Genomic DNA, 24,937 nt, shown 5'->3' on the forward strand with positions numbered 1-24,937 from the left:
CCCGTTCAAGCTTCGGTCTGGCCAGCGGCGATCGGGCGGGTGGAGGCTGGGCCGCCGAGGTACGAGGGGAGGAGCCGCCCCTGCCGCCGTCGCCGTCGCCGCCGCTGCTGCTGTAGATGAGCATGTCTGCAACTCGAGCCAAGAAAGTGAAGATGGCCACCAAATCGTGCCCCGAGTGCGACCAACAGGTGGGCGCCGGGGGCCGGCGGGCCGGGTGCGCGGGCGGGCGGCCGGGCGGCCGTCGCCGGCGGCCGTTGGCTGTGGAGAGGCCGCCTCGCCGGGTGGTCTGGCCCTTGGGCTCGGTGGCCACGGTGGGAGCCCGGTGGGAGGCCGGGCTGAGCCGAGGGCATGCCAGGGAGACTCCCGGGTCTCAGTCCGGCCGGTGCCCACCTGGCGGCGTTAGCCGGGCGACTGTGTGTGTCCTGCGGCCCGTGGCGCGGGAGGGAGGCGTGGGTTTGTCTGGAGCGGTCGGGGCGCCCTGTCCGAAGCCTCCGAGAGTCGCCCGGCCGGCTCTGGGTGACAGCGGCGGGAGTGTGGGGGCAGTGGCCTAAGTGGACGAGCACGGCCCCTTCAGCCCCCCCTGCCCCGACGAGAATGCCCAATGTGCCCGACTCCGAGTCCAGGCTCCTGGCTCCTGGCTGCGAAAGCCGCTCCTGCCACGCAGGGCTGCTTTGTTCCCATCAGACGTATACTGTGACAAAAAGGGCCGCAGCGATTATGATATTTTCCTTTTAGATGTCAATAAATTGGTGATCTTAATATGTCTTTTAATACTTCATATAACCCAAATAATCATTACTTTGTTCTAAATTTTTGATAGAGCACTGCTGAAAAGCCCTACTTTTCTAAGCACTCCCCTCTTAAAATGGTATGTATTTGTCTAAGTTTTTAAAAAGATGAGTTTGCCATTCCTACCTGTGTGTGGTTTCTTGAATTTTTAATAACAGCTTTATAAACTAATTTCGTGAGGTCATTCAATGGCTTTGTGACCACCAGTGGTCTAGGGTTCAGCTAGCCATTCAGGCCTACCCTGCGCCCAGATACAAACACTGCATGTAATCAGAACAGCATCAGAATTGTGGTCAGTAAGGATCCTCACAGCATACTAGGGGCCTTCTCTGCCTCCCCAGATGACAGCTCAGATGTGAAAACAAAACGGTGGAGTGGTTGCAAGACCTAACCATGGCTTAGAAATTACATGTTTCTTAGCCCAGGAGTAAGGCCTTTGCTTCCAGGGTTTTGCAGGGAATGGCATGATTATATTTTTTGTACTTAGGGAAGCCTAAAACTGTGGCTTGTCACCCCATGCCTTCCAGTCCAGATGCCAATTACGGGCCATTTTTACCATAAGCAATATTGTCTAATAATATTATTTGATTAGGCTGCCAGGGTCAGAGTGCTAGACTTAACCAAAGGTCTTTTTTTCCTCAGGAAAGACTTTTGTTAACCCTTTACTAACATGTCATAATCCCTTGAAAAAAATTTTTTTTTAAAGATTTTACTTATTTATTTGACAGAGACAGAGATAGCAAGAGCAGGAACACAGCAGGGGGAGTGGCAGAGGGAGAAGCAGCCTTCCCGCCGGACAGGGAGCCTGATGTGGGGCTTGATCCCAGGACCCCGGGATCATGACCTGAGCTGAAGGCAGACGCTTAACCGATTGAGCCACCCAGGCACCCCCCCCCCTTGAAAATTTTTTAACTGTTTCCTTGGTCTATAAAATTTGGTTGTTATTAACTAGAAAAAGTAGAATTCATTTGAAACTCCTTCAATTAAAACCATCTGTAAGACATCTTTTATGCCATAATGCAGTGTCTATCTTTTCAAAATAATTACCTCTTTTTACTTTCTCTCCCTTAGTTAAGAGAAATTTACTGCCTCCTCTAAATATTTCACTCAGCAGTGTGTGTAGTTTTCATTGTACAGATTTTGTACATATTTTGTAAATTTATCCCTATGAATTCAATTTTTTGGATGCTATTGTGAGTGGAATTGTTTTTTGTTTTATCAGTGTTCTTTTTTTTTTTTTAAAGGTTTTTATTTATTTATTTGACAGAGAGAGACACAGCGAGAGAGGGAACACAAGCAGGGGGAGTGGGAGAGGGAGAAGCAGGCTCCCCACAGAGCAGGGAGCCCGATATGGGACTCGATCCCAGGACCCTGGGATCATGACCTGAGCTGAAGGCAGTCGCTCAACCAACTGAGCCACCCAGGCGCCCTATCAGTGTTCTTTATGTATAGAAATACAATTGATTTTTTTCATTGTGGTAAAAATAAAATTCACCATTTAAGCCATGTTAAAGGATCTATTTCAGTGGCATTAATATATTTACAGTGTTGTACAACCATCACAACTATCTAATTCCAGAACATTTTTATCACTCTGAAGTGAGACTTGTTTCCAATAAGCAGTCACTCTCAGTGCCACCCTCTTTCCAGCCCCTAGCAACTACTAATTTGCTTTCTGTCTCAGCCTTCATAGAATTGAATGGAGTTCAGGCCTTGCTCTGAATTAGGCTTTGGCTTAAGGGAATGTTGTGGCTTGTTTGATCTTTTTTTATCCAGACCACTAAAACTTTCTGCATATCAACTATAAGGCTGTTTCACTTTCTTATCACTCATGTGTTCGCTGGAGTAGCACCATTTCTTTCAAGAAATTTTCCTTTGCATTTATGTTTGGCTCAAGAGGCCTAACTTTCGGCCTTTCTTGGCTTTTGACATGCCTTTTGTACTGAGCTTAATCATTTCTAGCTTTGGATTTAAAATGAGAGACGTGTGCCTTTTCCTTTAACTTGAATACTTAAAGGCCATTGTAGGGTTATTAAGTGGCCTAATTTCAATATTGCTGTGTCTTAGGGTACAGGGAGGCCTGAGGAGAGGGAGATAGATGGGGGAATGGCCAATTGGTAGAGCATTCAGAACACACGCATTTATTAAGTTTGCTGTCTTGTATGGGTGTGGTTTCATGGCACTCCAAAACAATTAAAATGGTAACATCAAAGATCACTGATCACAGATCACCATAACAAAGATAATAATGAAAAAGTTTGAAATATTTCAAAAATTAACACAATATGACAAAGACATGAAGTGAGCAAATGCTATTGGAAAAATGGTGCTGACTACTGGGTATTTACCCCCAAAGACACAGATGTAGTGAAAAGAAGGGCCACATGCACCCCAATGTTCATAGCAGCGATGTCCGCAATAGCCAAACTGTGGAAAGAGCTGAGATGCCCTTCAACAGATGAATGGATAAAGAAGATGTGGTCCATATATACAATGGAATATTACTCAGCCAGCAGAAAGGATGAATACCCAACTTTTACATCAACATGGATGAAACTGGAGGAGATTATGCTAAGTGAAATAAGTCAAGCAGAGAAAGTCAATTATCATATGGTTTCACTTATTTGTGGAACCTAAGGAATAGCATGGAGGACTTAGGAGAAGGAAGGGAAATATGAAGGGGGGGAATCGGAGGGGGAGACGAACCATGAGAGACTATGGACTCTGAGAAACAAACTGAGGGTTTTAGAGGGGAGGAGGTTGGGGGGATGGGTTAGCCTGGTGATGGGTATTAAGGAGGGCACGTATTATGTATTATATGGAGCACTGGGTGTTATACACAAACAATGAATCATGGAACACTACATCAAAAACTAATGATATACTGTATGGTGACTAACATAACATAATAATAAAAAAAATCGTATCATAACAACAACAACAACAAAAAGGAAAAATGGTGCTGAGAGACTTCCTCCACGCAGGGTTGCCACTAACCTTCAATATGTAAAACCCAGAGTATCTGTGAAGCACAATAAAGCAAAGTAATAAAATAAGGTATGTCTGTAATTAAGTCTTCTCTCTTTTTTTTTGTCTCTAGCAAAAGGCTTGTCAATTTTTTAAAATTTTTATTTATTCATGAGAGACAGAGAGAGAGAGAGGCAGAGGGAGAAGCAGGCTCCTTGCGGAGCAGGGAGCCAGATGCGAGACTCGATCCCAGAACCCTGGGATCGTGACCTGAGCCGAAGGCAGATGCTTAACTGACTGAGCCACTCAGGCGCCCATGGCTTGTCAATTTTGTTCATCTTTTTTTTTTAATTTTTAATTTTGTTTTATTTTTATTTTTTTAAAGATTTTATTTATTTGACAGAGACACAGCAAGAGAGGGAACACAAGCAGGGGGAGTGGGAGTGGGAGAAGCAGACTCCCCGCTGAGCAGGGAGCCCGATGCGGGGCTCGATCCCAGGACCCTGGGACCATGACCTGAGCTGAAGGCAGACGCTTAACGACTGAGCCACCCAGGCGCCCCCTTTTAATTTTTTAAATTTTATTTATTTATTTGACAGACACAGCGAGAGAGGGAACACAAGCATGGGGAGTGGGAGAGGGAGAGGCAGGCTTCCCGGCAAGCAGGGAGCCCAATGTGGGGCTCCATCCCAGGACCCCAGGATCACAACCTGAGCCAAAGGCAGACACTTAAACCGACTGAGCCACCCAGGCACCCCAATTTTGTTCAGCTTTTTTAAAGAAACCAACTTTCATTTCATTGATTTTCTTTATTGGTTCTCTTTTCTCTATTTTATCTCTAATCTTTATTTCCCTCTTTATGTTGGCGTGGGTTTAGTTTGCTCTTCTTTTTCTAGTTCTTTAAGTTATAAAGTTAGATTGTTGATTTGAGATCTTCTTTCTTAATGTAAGCTTTTACAGGTCAATAACTTTCCTCCTTAGCATTGCTTTCACTGTGTCCTATGAGTTTTGGTAGGTTGTATTTTTGTTTTCATTCCTCTCTAAGTATTTTCTAATTTTCCTTATTTCTTTTTTCTTTTTTTAAGATTTTATTTATTTATTTGACAGGAGAGAGACAGCGAGTGAGGGAATACGAGCAGGGGGAATGGAAGAGGGAGAAGCAGGCTTCCCGGTGAGCAGGGACCCCGATGCGGGGCTCAATCCCAGGACCCTGGGATCATGACCTGAGCCGAAGGCAGATGCTTAATGACTGAGCCACCCAGGCGCCCCTTATGATTTCTTTTTTAAACCATTGGTTATTTCAGAGTATGTTGTTAATTTCTAAAATTTTTTGAATTTTCTAGTTTTACTTTCTGTTGTTGGTTTCTAACTTTGTCATGTTGTGGTTGGAAAAGTTACTTTGATATCTGTCTTAAAAAATGAACTTGGGGCACTTGGGTGGCACAGTCGGTTAAGCATCCGACTCTTGGTTTTGGCTCAGGTCATGATCTCAGGGTCGTGAGATTGAGCCCCATGTTAGGCTCTGCGCTCAGCGTCAGGCTCTGTGCTCAGCATAGAGTCTGCTTAGGTTTCTCTCTCTCCCTCTTCCTCTGCCCTTTCCCCCTGCTCTCTTTCTTTCTCTCAAATAAGTAATTCTTTAAAAAAAATGAACTTTAATTCTTACCTGTGCCATATACAAATAGTATTTCAAGATAGATTATAGACCTACATGAAAAATTTTAAACTATGAAACTTCCAGAAAATACAAAAAAAATCTTTGTGAACTTAGGCAATTGTTTGATGTTATAACACCAAAAGCATGGCCCATAAAAGAAAAAAATGATAAATTGGACCTAATCAAAATTAAAACTTCTGTTCTTTGAAAATCACTGTTTAGAAAAAGGAAAGAAGACACAAACAAATAACCTTTGCAAAGCATATATGTACTAGAGGACTTGTATCCAGAATATATAAAGGGCTCTTAAAGGTTAATAATAAGAAAACAAACAACTCAATTAAAAAATAGGCAAAAATTTGAATAGACACTTCACCAGAGTAGACTTACAGACAACACATAAGCTTATAGAAAAATGCTCAACATCATTAGTTATTAGGGATATGCATATTACCATAGTGAGACCCTACTAGAATAACTAAAGTTAAAAAGAACATACCAAATATTGATGAGGATGTAGAGGGACATTTCTTTGGGAAATAGTTTGGCAATTTTCTCAAAAAGTTAAACCTACCATATGATCCAGCCATTTCCACTTTTAGCTATTCAAGAGAAAAGAATGTGTGTGTATATATATATACGAAGACTTCTGCATGAAAGTTCATAGTAGCTTTATTTGTAATAGCTAAAACTAGAAAACAGTCAACATGTACAGATGAACTGTGGTGTATCTTCACATGGAATAATATTCAGCAATAAAAGGAAAGAACTTGTTATATGCAAAAACATGGACAAATCTCAAAATAATTATGCTAAATGAAAGAAGCTAAACAAAGAGCATGTACTTACGATTCCATTTACATAAGTCTCTAGAAAATTCAAACTGATCTGTAGTGACAGAAAACTGATCAGTAGTTGCTTGGGGATATTGAGGGGGACGCTAAGGAGAGGTAGGTGGGTAATGACAAAGGTGTATGAGGAAACTTAGGGATGATGGATATATTCACTATCTTGATGTAAATCTACCTTCAGGTAACTTATTGCTTAGTTGAAGAGACTACATAAACACTTCAGAAATTTAATAAATAGTGAAATAGTAATATATTTTTTTCCTCTTTTCCCCCTCCAGGTTCCTGTTGCATGTAAATCTTGTCCCTGTGGTTATGTATTTATTAATAGGAAACTTCTAAAAGTAAAACACTCAGAGAAATCATCACCTTTTACAGGTAATTGAGAGAGTACCACCTTTCTGTTTTTTTATGGTTTCCATTATATAAAGTTAAAATTAATTTTTTGTGAGTTAAATTTTTGCTGATGAATTGTAGTACTAAAATCTATTGAAGTGTATCTTTGGTTTTTACTGGGTACAATAAGTCATTTACGTTGATCTTTATCCAATTTAAATGTTAACTCCTTTACTGATAAATTTTGTAACAAATTTTAAGGAGAAATTTTAATTAGAAAATGTTAATTGGAAGAAAGGGAACCTCGATTTTAGTATTATAATTTTTTTAAATACCAGTTATTTTTTTTGATTCACTGATTTAGACTATCTAAAAAATTGCCCACTTCAACTTTGTTTGAGTTTCTAGCTTTATTCCTATTTTTTCCTATGATAAAATCACATGTTGTAACAGTAGTCAACCCTAAATGGTAGTAGTTTTATTACAAACAATTACTGAGGGCCTAACATATGCCAGGTACTATGTATCTTGGGCATACAGCAATAAATCTACTTCCAAGACAGGTTCAGTACTGTCATAGTGGTTGAAGACATATGCATAGGAATACACATACGGGATATACAGGGAAAATAGCAGCTAGTAATAAGTGCTGGGTAGGAAATTAAAAAAGGATACTGTCCTATAGGTTAACTGGAAGGCTCCTTTTGATTGAGTGGTCCAGGGAATGCGTCTCTGAGGAGGAGATATTTTATAAGTTATGAATGGATGAAGGGGCTAGACATACGAAAACCAGGGAAAGTAAATTCTAGGCACAGGGAATTTGAAGAGTACTTTTTTTAACTTGAAGAAGTATATATCTTAGCATTAAAGCTAGTATCTTATTTAAATGGGGAAATGCTACAGGCATTTCCATTCATATTAGGAACAAGGCAAGCATCCTCTCTATCTTCACTACTATTCAGCATTATGTTAGAGGTAAATTAGCCAAGGCAATTAGATAAGAGAAATCAGTAAGAGGCATAAAAATGGGTAAAGAACAGTAGAACAATATCTCTTTGCAGATCATGTATAGCTGGACTCCAGAGAATTAATAATAAAACTAACTCATACAGTAAAAGAATTGAGTGAAGTACCGGGATTTAAAATTAACATACAAAAATCAGCTTTCATATATAGAAATAGCTTATACTGAACATAATGTTAGAGAAAAGCCCATTTACAATAGCAACATGGAGGGTTAAATGTTTAGGAATAAATTTAATAAGAATGGCCTAAAACCTATACAAGGAAAATTTTAAACACTCCTAAAAGACACTAAAGCAGATGTAAGCAAATGGTAAAGCATCCCTTGTTCTTGAATAGGATGATTCAACATAAAGATGTTAATCCTCCCAAGTTAATTTGTAAAATCAATGCAATTTTAATAAAAATCCTAACAGCTTGTTTAATTGAGTCAGACAAGCTGATTTTAAGGTTCATATGGAAAAATAAACATGCAAAAATAGCCGGAAAAGTTGTCAATTGACTTTTAGTGAAGGTCTAAGGAAATTAAATGGGAAAGAATAGTCTTTTCAACAAATGGTATTGGGATACCGTGCTGGATATGCAAAAGAATGAAGTTGGGACCCTATCTCATGCCATACATAAAAATTAATTCAAAATATGGGGTGCCTGGGTGGCTCAGTTGGTTAAGCATCCAAGTCTTGATTTCGGGTCAGGTCATGATATCAGGGTTGTGGGATCAAGCCCCGTGTTGGGCTCAACATGGAGTCTGCTTCTTCCTCTTCCTCTGCTCCTCCCCTGGCTCATGCACTCCCTCTCACTCTATATCTCTAAGATAAATTTTTTAAAAATCTTAAAAAAATTAATTCAACATAGATCATAAACCTAAGTGTAAGAGCTAATAAAACTATAAAACTCCTAGAGGAAAGCGTAACAGTAAATCTTAGTTACTTTGGGTTAGGCAATGTTTTCTTAAATATGACACCCAAAGCTCAAATGACATAAATAAATAAGTAAATAAATAAATAGGGCTATATCAAAATTTAAAACTTTTTTTTTTTTTTTTTGCTGCAGATGATATCAAGACAACTCACAGAATGGGAAAAATATTTGCAAATCACATATCTGATAAGGGACCTTGTATCCCTAATATATAAAGAACTCTTACTCCTCAATGATAAAAAGAGAAATAACCCAATTTAAAAATTGGGCAGAGGATTTGAGTGGAATTTGTCCAAAGAAGGTATGCAAATGACCAGTAAGTACACCAAAAGATGTTCAACGTTATTAGTCATTAGGGAAGTGCAGATCAAAATAATGAGATACTACTTCACACCACTAAGGTGCAATAATAAGAGAAAATAACAAGTATTGGTGAAGAAGTGGAAAAGTTGAAACCCTCATATGCTGCTATTAGGAGTGTAAAATGGTGCAGACACTTTCAAAACAATCTGCCAGTTCCTCAGATGATTAAATATAGAATTATAATATGATCCACAATTCTACTCTAGGTATAAATTCAAGACAGTTGAACACAGAAGTGGACACAAAAACTTACACATGAATGTTATTAGCAGCATTATTCTAATAGCTAAAAAGTGGAAACAGTCCTGATATCCATCAACTGATGATAATATTATTTGACACTAAAAAGAAAGGAAGTATTGATATATGCTACAAAATGAATGACTCTTGAAAATGTGCTATGTGCAAGAAGCCAGTCACAAAAGATCACATACTTTATGATTCCAATTATAGAAAATGTCCACATAGGCAAATTTATAGATAATAAATAGATTAATGGTTTAGGGCTTGGAAAGGGATGGGGGGAGAGTGGGAAACAGTTGTTAATGGGTACAGAGTTTCTTTTATAGAAAAATGTCCTAAAACTGGATTCACAATCCTGTGAGTGTACTAAAAACCACCAAATTGTACGTTTTAAATGGGTAAATTGTATGGGATGTGAATTATATCTCAATAAAACTGATTGTATTTTATTTATTTTTAAAGATTTATTTATTTATTTTAGAGAGAGAACATGAGCAGGAGGGACAGAGGGAGAGGGAGAGAGAATCTCAAGCATACTCCACGCTGATCACGGAGCCTGACTTGGGGTTTGATCTCAGGACCCTGAGATCATGACCTGAGCCGAAACCAAGAGTTGAATGCTTAACCAGCTGTGCCACCCGGGTGCCCCAATAAAACTGATTTTAGAAATAGCCAGGAAAATACTGAAAAAGAGAAACTATCAGGGTTGGATAGCCCTACCAGTCATTAAAATATATTATAAAGCCTCTGGGGTGCCTGGCTGGTTCAGTCGGTAGAGCATGCAACTTTTGATTTCAGGGTTGTGAGTTCAAGCCCCACATTGTATGTGGAACCTACTTAATTAAAAGAAAAAAAAAAGTATATATATATATATATGATAAAGCCTCTATAATTAAAACACTGTGGCATTGGCAGGGACAAATAGACCAGTGGAAAAGAATAAACAGTGCAGAATTAGACCCAAATTCATACGGAAAGTTAATATATGACAAAGGTGGTATTTCAGATCACTAGGGTAAAGTTAGACCTTTTTTTATTGTGGTAAAATATATATAAATAACATTTATCATTTTAACCATTTGTAAGTGTACAATTCAGTGGCATTAAAAACATTCACAATACTGTGTCTCCATCATTGGTATTTTACTTAAAACTTTATCATCCCCAACATAAACCCTGTACCCATTAAGCAATCTCTTCCTCCCCACCCCTGCCCTGCCCCCAAACACCTCCCCGCAATCCCTGGCAATCATTCCTTCGTATCTCTGTAAATGTGCCTATCTATTCCAGGCACCTCATATATAAGTGGGACCATACAATATTTGTCCTGTGTCTGGCTTACTTTATTAAGCATAATGTTTTCAAGGTCTACTCATATTGTAGCATATATCAAAATTTCATTACTTTTTATGTCTGAATAATTACCATTTTAGGTGTATGCCACATTTTTTAATCCATTCATCTGCTAATGGGCAACAACTAGGGTTGTTGTAATGAACATTGGTGTATAGATATTTGTTCAGACCCCTGGTGTCAGTTCTTTTGGATATATACCTAGGAGTAGAATTGCTGGGTCATATGATAGTTCTGTGTTTAACCTTTTGAGGAAATGACAAACTGTTTTCCATAGTGGTTGTGCTGTTTTACATTCCCACAAGCAATGCACAGGGGTTCCAATATCTCATATTCCTACCAAAATTTGTTAGATTTTCCTTTTTTTTTTTTTTTTTTTTCAGAGAGAAAGTGTGTAAGCAGGGGTTGGAGGAGGTGGGGAAGGGCAGAGAGAGAGAATCTTAAGCAGGCTCCATGCTCAGCAAGGAGCCTGTCACGGGGGTCCGTCTCATGACCCTGAGATCATGACCTGAGCCAAAAATCAAGAGTCAGATGCTTAACAGACTGAGCCACCCAGGTGCCCCCGATTTTTTTTTTTTATTGCCACCCTCGTAGGTGTAAACTGTTATCTTACTTGACATGCATTTCCCTAAAGACTAACAGTGTTAAGCATCTTTTCATGGGCTTATTGGCCATTTGTATATCTTCTCTGGAGAAATGTCTATTCAACTCCTTTGCCCATTTTTAATTGTGTTGTTTTGGTTGTTTGTTAAGCTGTAGAAGCACTTTATATATTTTCAGTATTAATCCCTTGTCAGAAGTATGATTTGCAAGTATTTTTTTGCCATTCTGTAGGTTGTCCTTTCACTTTTTTTTTTAAAGCTTTTATTTATTTGTCAGAGAGCACAAGCAGGGGAACGGCAGGCAGAAGCAGAGGGAGAAACAGGCTCCCCACTGAGCAGAGAGCCTGACATGGGACTAGATCCCAGGACCCTGGGATAATGACCTGAGCTGAAGGCAGATGCTTAACCGGACTGAGCCACCAGGAGTCCCTTTCCTTTCACTTTCTTGATAGTGTTCTTTAATGCACAAATTTCTTAATTTTGATGAGGTCCAACTTATCTATTTTTTCTTTGATTTTTATTGTTAATTGTGTTAACATACAAAAATACGAAATTTGCCATCTTTAGCCATTTTCAAATATATAGTTCAGTAGTGTTAAGTAGTTTCACATCTTTGCTATCAATCTCCAGAACTTTTTTGTCTCCCGAAACAAACTCTATAGCCTTAAACAACTCCCATTCCTTCCTTCCCGCTGGCCCCTGTTAACCTCTATTCTACATTCTGTCTCTAAGAATAGGACTATTCTAGGTATGTCATTTAAGTGGAATCATACAGTATTTGTCTTTTTGTGACCAGGTTATTTTACTTAGCATCATGTCTTCATGGTTCATGTATGTTGTAACATGTGTCAGAATTTCTTTTCAAGGCTGAATAATATTCTGTTGTATGTAATTACTATGTTTTGTTTATGCATTTATTGGTTGATGGACACTTGGGTTGTTTCTACCTTTTGGCCTCTTGTGAATAATGATGCTATGAATGTGGGTGTATAAATACCTCTTTGAGACTCTGTTTTTAGATCTTTTGGATATATTCTCAGAAGTAGAATTATTGGATCATATGGTAATTCTATTTTTAATTTTTTTGAGAAACTAACATAATTGTTTTCCATAGAGGCTTGCACCAATTGTGCCCAAGGGTTTCAATTTCTCTTTATCTTTGCTAATACTTGTTTTCTCTCGTTAGTAGCTATCCTAATGGGTGTGAGTTGATAATCTCACTGTGGTTTTGATTTGCATTTCCCTAATGATTAATGATGTTGAGCATCTTTTTAAATCCTTGTTGTCTTTGTGTATATTTTTGCTGGAGAAACAGTTATAGAAGTCCTTTGCTCATTTTAAAATCAGGCTATTTGTATTTTTTTGTTGAGTTGTAGGAGTTCTTTATATGTTCTGGATATTTATGCCTTATCAGATAATGTGATTTGCAAATATTCCGTTCTGTAGGTTGCCTTTCCTTTGCACAGAAGTTTTAATTTTGATGTAGTCCAGTTTACCTGTTTTTTTTTTTTTTTTTACTTTTGTTGTTATATTCATTAAATTGTTGCCAAATCCCAATGCCATCAAGATTTTCCTCAATGTTCTCTTTAAGACTTTTGTAATTTTAGTTTTTACAATTAGGTCTCTGATCCATTTTTTTTTTTTTTTTAAGATTTTATTGATTTATTTGACAGAGACATGCGAGAGAGGGAACACAAGCAGGGGGAGTAGAAGAGGGAGAAGCAGGCTTCCTGCAGAGCAGCGAGCCTGATGTGGGGCTTGATCCCAGGACCCTGGGACCATGACCTGAGCCGAAGGCAGACGCTTAATGACTGAGCCACCCAGTGCCCCTCTGATCCATTTTTGAATTAATTTTTGTATATGGTATAGGTTATGGTCCAACTTCACACTGCGTGCAGATACACGGTTTTCTCAGTACCATTTGTTGAGAAACCATGCTTTCCCATAATGGTCTTGACACCCTTGTCGAAAATCAGTTGACCATATGTGTGAGGGTTTATTTCTGGGCTTTCTATTCCATTGGTCTTGTTTGTTCTTATGCCCATACCATATTGTTTTAATTATTGTGGCTTTGTAGTAAGTTTCAAAGTTAGGAAGTGTGAGTTCTCCAACTTCATTCTTTTTCAAGATTATTTTGCAAATTAAAATAATACCTATCAATGGCAAAAATTTAAAAATATGACAGTGTACTTTGTTGGTGAAGCTGTGGAGAAATGGGCACTCTCGTACATTGCTGGTGAGAATGTGAGTTGTTATAGCCCTTCCAAAGGGAAATTTGGCAATACTTAAAAATACTACATATGTATTTATTTACTTTTTGACCCAGCAAGACCATTTCTGGGACTCTACTGTTAAGATATACCTCCAACAATATAAAAATACATACATCACTACAGCAATGTAATGCAATGTAACTGGAAAATATTGGAAACAGTCTAAATGCCCATACATAGCAAAGTGATTAAAATGGTAAATCCATTCAGTGAAGTAATGGAGCTGTAAAAAAAAAAAAAAAGTGGTCTGTATCAACTGATATGGAGTGTTTCTGAGATAATATACTGTTAAATGACAAAAGTAAAGCACAGGAGTAGCTATAGTATATGGTCTTTTGTGTAAGAAAGCGATATAAGACAGTACACGTGTATCTGCTTATTTTTGTAGAATCAATACTGGAAGGATACACTGGAAACTAAAGTGATTATTGGTAACCTATAGGGGGTAGGTGGGAAATGGGTGCAAAAAAGTGAGGATATTGGAACTCTGGGTATCAGGAATGAGGAAGGAATGACATTAGAGGGGATGGGGAAGAAAAGAACTTTATTCCAAGTTGTTTTGGAAAATAACATCTTGACTGTACTGTTATGGTAAAGATAAAAAGAACTGACCAGGTTATTTTGGTAAAGATATGGTAAAGATAAAAAGAACTGCACATTAATGCTGTAATACAGCATTTGTAATATAGTCAGTAAATAAAATATATTTGTCACAAGGGCATAGATTTACAGTTCTGAAACTGCCTTATGTATGTACTCAAATTGAACAAATAGGTAAATATGTTTGGACAACAAAAACTGGATTTCTAACAAATAAAGAAAGGAGAAGGCTAAAATGAACTCTGGCGGGTTGGTTTTGGAGTTTGAGATATCAGTATATGTATCGGGTTACTTTGCATATGTTTCCTAGCTGTGTCTACTGAGAGTGACTAAAAGGTATGATACCCCAGCAGTAATGAACAAACCTAGGATCCAGTTTGATTCCAGGACTGAGACAGAAAATACGAAAGGTGCCTGGAACACCTTGATGTGTGCCAGATAACAAAGTGCTTAAAAAAAAAGATTGGGGGTGGCGCCTGGGTGGCGCAGTCGGTTAAGCGTCTGCCTTCAGCTCAGGTCATGATCCCAGGGTCCTGGGATCGAGCCCCGTATCGGGCTCCCTGCTCCATGGGAAGCCTGCTTCTCCCTTTCCCACTCCCCCTGCTTGTGTTCCCTCTCTCGCTGTGGCTGTCTCTGTCAAAAAAAGAAAAAAAAAAAATCTTAAAAAAAGATGGGGGATAGTGTTTGAAAGAACATGGGAGCCAAACTAAAAGAGTTCTAATGGCCAAAGCTGGAGCAATTTGAGCAAAAGAAATAATGAAATCATTGGATTATAATCCATAGAATAATAAAGTAAATATCCATGAGTCCATACTGATAGAGACATAAAAAGGGGAAATGAACAGTTCTCACTTATAGTAGAATTCCAGTTAATAACTGTGGAAGGATGGATGGATTGAGGGAAGTAGAAAATAAGCATTAGCTAAACACAGTAATAATTGTTGCAGACAACATCCACCAATTGATTATAAAATTAGTGAGTGAAAATTTGAGAAGTAAAATTTTTAAAGATTAAAAGTATGTCCCCCAAGATCTTCATTAATCACAAAGGGAAATATAGTAACTTTACTGGGATGAAACCTGCCAAAATTTATCTTAATCAGTGATCAAGGTGCACATCACAATAATAAAACATATTCACATCTTGAGACCCATGATAGAGAAAGGATACATCATTTCTTTGTATTCTTGCCAGAAATGTATAACCTTAGTCCAATCATCAGAAAACATCAGCCAAACCCAAATGAGATATATTTGACAAGGTAAAGCAATCGGTACTCTGAGAGTCAAGGACATGAAAAATAGGGAAGCCCAAGGCATCGTCAGAGATTGGAGGAATCTAAGAAGATGTGACGACTAAATATAATGTGGGAGTTTTTTTCTTTGACAATGGCCTGTTCTTGCCAAATGAAATCTGTTTTCTTTGTTTTCTCTTTGAATATTAAAGGCATGTTTTAAAATATCTTATTTTGTCTTAAAATGTCTCTGTTTCAGATTGTTCCATTATTTGTATGTAGTTCTGAGATATGAATTCTATTCACATGTCCTTTACCACTGTGCTTTTTTTTTTGAGTGTTTCCCACTTTTTTGCACTTGGGAAATTCTCTTTTGCTTTTGGATTTAGCTCTGTATTAAAACAAGTTTTGTTTTTCGGTTATATCTCAACTAGCATGTTGGAAGTGGAAGAGGTGACTTCTTGCATTAATTAAATCTACTATATTGATGGGAAACCTCTCCCCTATTCCTATTCCATTTACAAACAATAGGGTAATTACATTCAGTGTATTAGGGGCTAAAATAAAGCTACTCACTTTCCTACTATTTATCTTACACTTGCAGTATATGTTTTTGTTTGTTTTTTGGTAACAGTATATTATCGTTAAGGTCAGAATTTTTTTTCTGCTTTCGTAATAGAAGATTATCAACTTATTTGAAATAATTTAGAACTCAAATGATGGTAGAAAGGAATAGAAACCTTTTCCCTTTCCACTTTACTATCTTGGAAGCATAGGGGAGGAAAAAGGCAGACAAGTTACTATTGGAGGAATATATACTTATAAGGGGCTGGAATTAAATTTAGCTGCTGAAAAGAAAAACTTCCCCCTTCCTACCCCAAGGTTCCTCCCAAACATTGTCCAGATTTGAATTCTGCTGAATTAATCCCTCCCCCTCTCTCTCTTTCTCCCTCTCCTTTTTAACCCTTTGGTAGGTTTAGGGCACATGTATGTAATGTTGTTTTAAAAAGTCCACTGGGCAGTGGACCCTAGGGCCATTTAGAATACGTGACTGCCAGGGGAAAATGGAAGACAGTTCTTTCATATACCTGAAATATTATTTTTATTCATTTATACGAAAATTAACTATGAAGCCCAAGAAGGTGAAATAGGCAAAAGAAGGAAAATTCCATAGTAAATAAGGATTTAGAAAACAAAGAACTTGTGAAGTAGCAGTCATTCAGATCATGTGAAATAGGGAAGAGGAAGACCTACAAATACTTCTGTCAGAAAACATCAGAAGCAAGTATTTATCAACCCATTATGGGAGCATTTTTTTCCAAGCATTAAATTGATCTGAGATCTTAATTTGATAGTGCTGAAAAAATTGTGTGGCAGGCATTGAGTTTGTAGATTTAAAAGCACAACTCATATTTTAGTTCAAAAGTATTTCTTTTATGGTAATGCTTATAAAATCACTGGAAATTGTATTCCTCCTGTAAAGTCATCGCCTGATATAAACTGATGGCAGCAGAACACAGTGATAAAAACATGTATCCTCCAGATTAAATTGCTGATATTTGACTAGTTGAAACTTGACCATGATTGATAAAGTTGATATCAGGTCTATTTTCAGTTGTGTGTAGTATTCATAATGATACTATGGTCTTCAGTTTCCTTTGATGGTTGAATTTTTATTATTTATTTCTTCCACAGAAGTGAACAGTACCATATCTTTGAAAGATTTGAGAATACTATTTTTATATGAATTTAAACTAGGACATAGTGCAGCCACAGCAAGTAGAAACATCAATTCTGTCTTTGGAAAAGGCTCTGTTAGTGAAAGGACTATCCGGTGGTGGTTTGAAAAATTTCGTTCTGGGGATCTGAGTCTGAAAAATGAGCCTCGAGGGAGACCCAAATCTGTTTTAAATGAAGATCAGTTGAGAGCCATGGTGGAAGCTAACCCCAAAACAGCAATTCGAGGCCTTGCAGCAGACTTAGGAGTTTCTGCTACAACAATTTCTCGACACCTGGCTGCAATAGGAAAGGTGAAAAAGTTGGACAAGTGGGTAGGTAACACCAACTGATGGATAATCATAAACTGAGATATTTAGAGATGTGCTTATTCCTGAAGATTTAAAAGAGCAGAGACCTATTTTGGAGAATATCGTAAGCTTTGACAAAAAAGGAAAGTGGTCTGGACAATGGTTGGATGTTGAAGAAGTTCCCAAACGTGTTAAAACCATCATTGTAACCAAAAAGAAGGTTCTGGTAACTGTATGGTGGTCTGCAAAGAGAGTATTTCATTCCTTTTAACTCAGGCAAAACAGTAGCATCTTATTGTCAAGAAGTTGAAATTATGTATCAAAAATGGATCTAAAAGCACTCTGCATTGGTTAGCAGACATGGATGGACATACACTTTTACATGACAACATTTGATCACTGAAATCCCAGACTACCATAGGGAATGACTGCATTGGGCCAAGAACTTTTGCCATATCCATCACACTCATCTGACCTTTTTTCAACAGATTAGCACTCTGTCATCATTTGGAACTCTAAGAAACAGAACATTCTCTAATAGAGAACAGTAATTGAAGGATTTGAATAAATTTTAACAATGCTGAATTTTACAAATATATAGTATTTGGAGAAATTTATCATTGGGGGAAAGCAGTTAATGCTAACAGTGCATATTTTGGTTGAATAAAACTTTTCTTTTCCTGAAAATTACAACATTTTCATTTTTATATAAAGGCAGTTTCATATGGCTCAACCTGATACCTTCCCAGATCCTGGCAGAACATGAAGACTCTAAGATATGTAATGTACTGGAAAACTATAAGCTGCCCCTGAATTTTGGGCTTCTTCATTGGAGGAATGTGGAACAACCCAGAGTGTAGGTATGTGTGAAAGATGCTTAGGACTCAGTCATGCAAAAATCCAGGTATAGAGGGTTTTAGGGAGATGAGCAACCTCATCAAAAGCTCTCAGGCTCTCAGAAAATATTTTTTGAATAAAGAAATCATGTTTCTAACACAAAAGCCATGCACATGGTAGACATGCATGGCACAGTGGTGCTTTTGAGTGATGATACTTATTCTGTCACACAAAGCCAGTCCCTTCTTTCATGTGTTTTCCACTCTGATTCTTTATTTTAAGAAAAATGTAAGTGGCCTATCAGATCATAATTAATGGCCTCTTTATGATTGTGTAGCTAGATTGCAGTTACCTTCTGGCATCCAGGGATTAAGTTGGGGTAAAGATACTGGGATGGTCCTCTTCCTGCCTCTCTCCCTCTTGGTGATCTGCTGTGTCTAATCTGTGAAGGAGAATTAAGGAATCCTAAAAGCTAAGAGGTGAGAGAAGGACATCTGGAATGGATCTTACCTGGAGAGAGAGAGGGGGGAGGGGGGAAGGCGAGGAATGGAGGGAAAGCTGGAATGGAAATCCCCTAAAGTAGAATTTGACTATGAGCCAAAGATTTAAAGACCATGGGATGCATTACTGCAAATTAAAAAAAAAAAAAAAGTCCCTTCCTTTGAGTAGAAGCAGCCCAGTACTATGACACAAGATTTGTAAGCAGTGTCTTTCAGTTCTAATTTACTCCCCTGGCTGGGTGCCCTGGTCTGGAGTCCCCTGCTCATTTTACTGCTCCATCCTTGGGTTGTCAAGGAATCTATTCAGTGTTTTTTTGGACTCCTGCTTACTCTCAAGAATGAAGCCTGAGATTTAGGGTATAGGATGAAGAATGAAGCCTGAGATTTAGATAGGGTAACAAGGCTAAAACCAGAAGTGTGGGAAGGACTTTATATGAAAGGCAGCAAGCACAAGGGTGAAGTCAAATGGTCACAGAGGACCAATGTGAAAGAAAGTGGTATTGTATAGTTACTTAGTCTGGGTAGTAGTTGCTTTATGGCCATCCATCCTTCCCTCAATTCTCAGACCCCTTGTCAGACTTCCCAAGCTGGATGCTGGACTTTGGTCTAAAACAGCAGATCTGTTCAGCCCAAATGAGTGGTTTCTTCCAAAAAGAACCAGTGAAATGTGATGAGACGGGAAAGGAGCAGTTACAGGATGTTGAGTTATCCCATCAATCATCCTTACCACCTCCAACAAGGGGTGTAGATTTGAGAGGCAGAAATGGACCCTGTAGTTCTTGTGAGCAAGCATATGGATTGAGTTGTGCCTGTACTACTATTAATGTATATTGGTTATGTGAGATAGTAAATACCCTTTTTGCTTAAGCCATTTTGGAGAGCTAGGCTTTCCATTTTGGCAAAAGAAAGATTCCTGACTGATAGATACCATCCCTGAGTCTTACTTTACTTAACTATGAAATGAAATTCATGATACTACCTTGCAGGGCTTGGGGAGGAAGAGGGACAGTTAATGTAAAGCACAGGCACAGAGTAGATGCCCAATAGATATGATTTAATACCATGAAAAGTAGGAGCAAACAAGGCAAAGTAAGGTGTGTGGGATACCTCTGGAGGCCCCTCTGTGTCCAGGGCAGGCCAGTTGAGCTGCGTTCAGTGCTCAGTGAAGGCTGGTGCCTGCCTTGGACTGTCTAGAGGTTTGCAGCTGTAAAAGAGGGCTGACTTCTTCAGTCATTGTGAGCCTATGGCTTTTCTGCAGTAAGTGCTCCCTGACCCAGGGCATTATTGGCCCCATAGGAACAAAAGAAAAGCTCTCTTTCAGGACAAAGAGAGGCTTCTCTTTCTTTGTCTTTACTTTGGCTTTTTTTTTTTTTAAGATTTTATTTTTAAGTAATTTCTACACCCAGTGTGGGGTTTGAACTCACAGCCCCAAGATCAAGAGTTGCACACTTTCACGGACTGAGCCAGCCAGGCGCCCCATGGCAGTTATTTGTATCTTTTTAAAAATCATTCCTTTTTGAAAATATGGAGTATAAATATGGAGTCAACAGACTCAACATGGAATGATGACATTTTCATGATGATGATGATCATCTTTCCATTACCTTGGAAAAGTAGGAACTGTAGCTTTTTTTTTTTAATTATAGTTCAGTTTTTATTTATTTATTTGAGAGAGAGAGAGAGAATAAGAGAGAGAGAGAGCATGGGGGGGAGGGTCAGAGGGAGAAGCAGACTCCCCGCCGAGCAGGGAGCCCGATGCGGGACTCGATCCCGGGACTCCAGGATCATGACCTGAGCCGAAGGCAGTCGCTTAACCAACTGAGCCACCCAGGCGCCCGGAACTGTAGCTTTAAATTTGTAAGTATTTAGGAGCTATATTGGATTTTCAGGAAAAATGATAAATTTTATACACACCAAGCATCTGCCAAGCATCCTAGTACTCTTATTCTCCTTTCCCAGAAAAGAAAACAAAGCTTTAAAAAGCTCCTTGGTTGAGTATCAAAAGAAAGAAAGAAAGTGGAAGTAGAGGTTGCTACATCTCATCTCCCCACCATGTCCCTGAGGTAGCTTGGGTCCTGATTACAAAAGGGAGTAAGAAGTGGCTTTGAGGGGTGCCTGGGTGGCTCAGTCAGTAAAGCATGCAACTCTTGATCTTGGAGTAATGAGTTAGAGCCCCATGTTGGGGGTAGAGTTTACTTAAAAACAAACAAAAAACAAAAGTAGCTTTGAATTTTGGTTTATTATGTACATAATAGCTGTTATTAAAGAAGCTCCTGCCTTGGTCTAATTGCTTACAGTGAGACTAGAGCACCTACAGCCACTTTTTTGTTTGTTTGTTTTTCATGGCTTATGGTATTAAAAGTACAATTGATTGCACACTGAAATATGCAGGGACCTCTGGATAAATCAACTAGTTAGCAAATTCAATATTTTCAGACAGGGCAATTTTTTTTTAATTATGTTAGTCACCATACAGTACATCATTAGTTTTTGTTGTAGTGTTCCATGATTCATTGTTTGCGTATTAATACCCAGTGCTCCGTGCAGTACGTGCCCTCCTTAATACCCATCACCGGGCTAACCCATCCCCCACCCCCTCCCCTCTAGAACCCTCAGTTTGTTTCTCAGAGTCCATAGTCTCTCATGGTTCGTCTCCCCCTCTGATTTCCCCCCCTTCATATTTCCCTTCCTTCTCCTAATGTCCTCCATGCTATTCCTTAGGTTCCACAAATAAGTGAAACCATATGATAATTGACTTTCTCTGCTTGACTTATTTCACTTAGTATAATTTCTTCCAGTCCCATCCATGTTGATGCAAATGGTGGGTATTCATCCTTTCTGATGGCTGAGTAATATTCCATTGTATATATGGACCACATCTTCTTTATCCATTCATCTGTTGAAGGGCATCTCAGGTCTTTCCACAGTTTGGCTATTGTGGACATCGCTGCTATGAACATTGGGGTGCATGTGGCCCTTCTTTTCACTACATCTGTGTCTTTGGGGTAAATGCCCAGAAGTGCAATTGCTGGGTCATAGGGTAGCTCTATTTTTAATTTTTTGAGGAACCTCCACACTGTTTTCCAAAGTGGCTGTACCAACTTGCATTCCCAACAGTGTAAGAGGGTTCCTCTTTCTCCACAACCTCTCCAACATTTGTTGTTTCTTGCCTACCTACAGCCACTTTAACAGTATGCATGAAAGATCTTGGGTGAAGTTAGAGAAAGCATCAAAAGCCAATGGAAAGTGGACTCTTCTAGGACCTGTCAGTATGTTGGACTCTCTATTCCTCTTTCTGTTGGTGCTTTGGCCACAGTAGCCTCCTTTCACTTCCTTTGACCTCAGCTAATTTGTTTGTGCTGCTACTGCTCTTCACGTCGTTACCTCTACCTGTCACACACATTTCCTCCAGGACATCTTAACCTGATTACCCCACCCCACCATCGGTCAGGTCCCCTTGTCATGGCCTTAGGACCCCAGTATGGTTCCTTCATAATTGTGATCACATGTGTTTGTGTGATAGTATGTGTTTGTCATCTTCTCTGCTAGATTATAAAATTCACAACAGCAGGGACGTTTTTGCTCACAAGATCATACCTGCATTGAGAGCACAAGGTCCAGCACATGGTAGATACCTAGTAAATGTTTGTTAAATGAATGAATAAGTGTTAGGGCCAGTCTCATCCACTTTGTAGAAAACCCTTGTTTTGGTATCAGTGTAAGTAAGGAATATGTTGATAGCAAATAATTGAAAACCTAATGAACAGTGGCTTAAATAAGTAGGTTTTGGGGGCTCCTGGGTGGCTCAGTCCTTAAGTGTCTGCCTTCGGCTCAGGTCATGATCCCAGGGTCCTGGGATCGAGCCCCACATCGGGCTCCTTGCTCCGCGGGAAGCCTGCTTCTCCCTCTCCCACTCCCCCTGCTTGTGTTCCTGCTCTCGCTGTGTCTCTCTCTGTCAGGAAAATAAATAAAATCTTAAAAAAAAGAGAAAATTTTCAAACATACAAAATACCTGAATTTTACAGTGAACACCTGTATGCCAACCACCTAGATTATACCATTGACATTTTACTATACTTTATCACTTAGCTACTCATGTAGCTATCCTTTTTTTTTTTTTTTTAATGCATTTCAATGTAAAGTAGCAGGCATTAGCACATTTCACCCTAAATACTTCAGCATACCTGTCATTACCTGGAGTTCAATATTGTCTTAAGGTTCTTTTTTTTTTTTTTTTTTTTAAGATTTTATTTATTTATTTGAGAGAGAGAGAATGAGAAGGAGGAAGGTCAGAGGGAGAAGCAGACTCCCTGCTGAGCAGGGAGCCCAATGCGGGACTCAATCCCGGGACTCCAGGATCATGACCTGAGCCGAAGGCAGTCGCTTAACCAACTGAGCCACCCAGGCGCCCTTGGCTTAAGGTTCTTGTTCTTGTAAATTTAAATTCGATAAAATGCCCAAATCTTAATTGTACTATTCAGTATGTTTTAATAAATGCAAACATTTATGTAACACAAACCCCTATGAAGGTACAGAAAGTTCTCTCATACCTTTTCATTTTATCCCCACTCTTACCCCTAGAGGCAAGCACTGCTCTGATTTTTTTCTACCATGGAATAGTTATGCCTGTTCTAGAACTACACATAAATACAGTATGTGCTCTTTTGTGTAAGGCTTCTTTTACTAAGCATAGTGTTTTTGAAATTAATCCATTTTGTTGCATGTATCAATATTTCATTCCTTTTAAAAGCTGATTAGTTTTCCATGAAATGAATATAACAATTTATCTATTTACCTTTGTGGGTTCTTTTTTTTTTCACAATTTGAGCCTATTATAAATAAAACATATTATTGCACAAGTCTTTCTGTGGACATTTGTTTTCATTTCTCTTGGATGAATACCTAAGATTGGAAATACCAGGTCATAGGCTATGTGTATATTTGGTTTTCCTAGACCTTTTTCCGAAGTGATTACACCGTTTTTTACTGCCCCCCCTCCCCCAACATTTGATGTTATTCTTCTTATCTATTCTGGTGGGGGTGGAGCTGTGTCTTATTTTGAACTATTTTCCCTCTTTCACATTTTAAGGAATCTAGGGAGACAGGCCATGTCTGGGGTAGGTACTTAACAATGCAGTCAGGGACCCAGGCACTTTATAGCTTTTTGTTCATCCTTAGTGGATTGATCATAGTTCCATGCATGGCATCTGGGGTAGGCAGTCCTGCCTCTTGGTATTCCTGCCCTTGTGTAATCTACTCTCATTGATTGTGGGCTGGACTTAGTGACTAGCTTTTTTTTTTTAAGATTTATTTATTTGAGAGTGCGTGCACGCATATGCCCCCAGGGTGGGGGCAGAGGGAGAGGGAGAGAAATCCTCAAGCAGACTCCCTGCAGAGCATGGAGCCTGGATCCAGGGATCGATCCAGAACCTTGAGGTCATGACCTGGGTCAAAATAAAAAACTGGATGCTCAACTGCCTGAGACATCCAGGCACCCCTAGCTTTTAATAGAATATAGCAGAAGTAAGGGGATGCCATTTCTCAGATTGTTATAAAAAGAATGTTGCTTTTTTCATGTGCATTCTTTCTCATTCTTTTTTCTCGGGAAAGCCAAATTGCCATATTATGAGGCAGCTCACAATTGCCATGTTGTGAAGAGACCACGTGGATGTGACGAGGGACAATGGGGCCTGCCAACAATCAAAACAGTGAGCTTAGAAAAAGATCTCCCCCTAGTTGAGCATTCAGATGAGACTGCAGAACCACACCTGGATTCCTGACCCACAGAAAACAAGATAATAAATGTTTGTTGTTTTAAACCATCAAGTTTTGGGGTAATTTGTTACATAACAATAGATAACTAACACGACACCTCATTATCGCATATCATAAGATGGCTTCTGTACCTTCAGGGTCTCATGTTCATGCTCCACACACAGTAAGAAAAAGTGTGAAAGGCAAAGGACAAAGAGGTTTTTCACATCAATCTGTTCATTTTTATCAAGAACTCAGAACCTTTAAAAAAAATCTCACTCAGCAGACTGGTTTATATCTTATTGGCCAGAGAACACCACATGATCACTCTTAGCTAGAAGGCAGCTAGAGAGAAGGGGGGACCTAGATGGAGTTTGCATCAGCCAACTCTCAGTCTCTGGCACATAAACCATTTCAGAAACCCCATAAAAATTTTAAAGACCACTTCCTTAACACTACTCCAGCCAAGTGGCCTTTTGAGGAAATTTTGAAAAAGGACCTATTCAAATGAAAATTTCAGAAAACTCCTCAGGGCCTGGATTGCAGGCTTAGATTTCTCATTTGTGCCCCACACCATTCTGGGAAAACTGCAGTGCTATCTTCCACTGTTAC

At 39.0% G+C, this 24,937-nt stretch overlaps 1 protein-coding gene across 6 annotated transcripts; it reads left to right on the top strand.

The window, feature by feature from the left end:
* LOC118023824 (histone-lysine N-methyltransferase SETMAR-like) lies at positions 1-24,672 on the top strand. 6 transcript variants are annotated; one of them, XM_035025288.1, is made up of 5 exons: positions 1-188; positions 821-868; positions 6,540-6,636; positions 17,949-18,094; positions 24,182-24,672. In XM_035025288.1, exons 1-4 carry the CDS (start codon positions 117-119, stop codon positions 18,092-18,094), a joined length of 363 nt encoding a protein of 120 aa, XP_034881179.1. In that variant the 5' UTR covers positions 1-116; the 3' UTR covers positions 24,182-24,672. The 6 variants fall into 6 exon arrangements, 4 of the variants coding, with proteins under 4 accessions (XP_034881179.1, XP_034881175.1, XP_034881178.1 ...); XM_035025284.1 differs by lacking the exon at positions 24,182-24,672 and having other exon boundaries at positions 16,903-19,858; XM_035025287.1 differs by lacking the exon at positions 24,182-24,672 and having other exon boundaries at positions 17,949-19,858.
* Positions 24,673-24,937: the final 265 nt, after the last annotated feature.

Source organism: Mirounga leonina, unplaced genomic scaffold (genome assembly GCF_011800145.1).
Source record: "Mirounga leonina isolate KUSES-001 unplaced genomic scaffold, KU_Mleo_1.0 Mir_180, whole genome shotgun sequence".
Taxonomy (NCBI): domain Eukaryota; kingdom Metazoa; phylum Chordata; class Mammalia; order Carnivora; family Phocidae; genus Mirounga; species Mirounga leonina.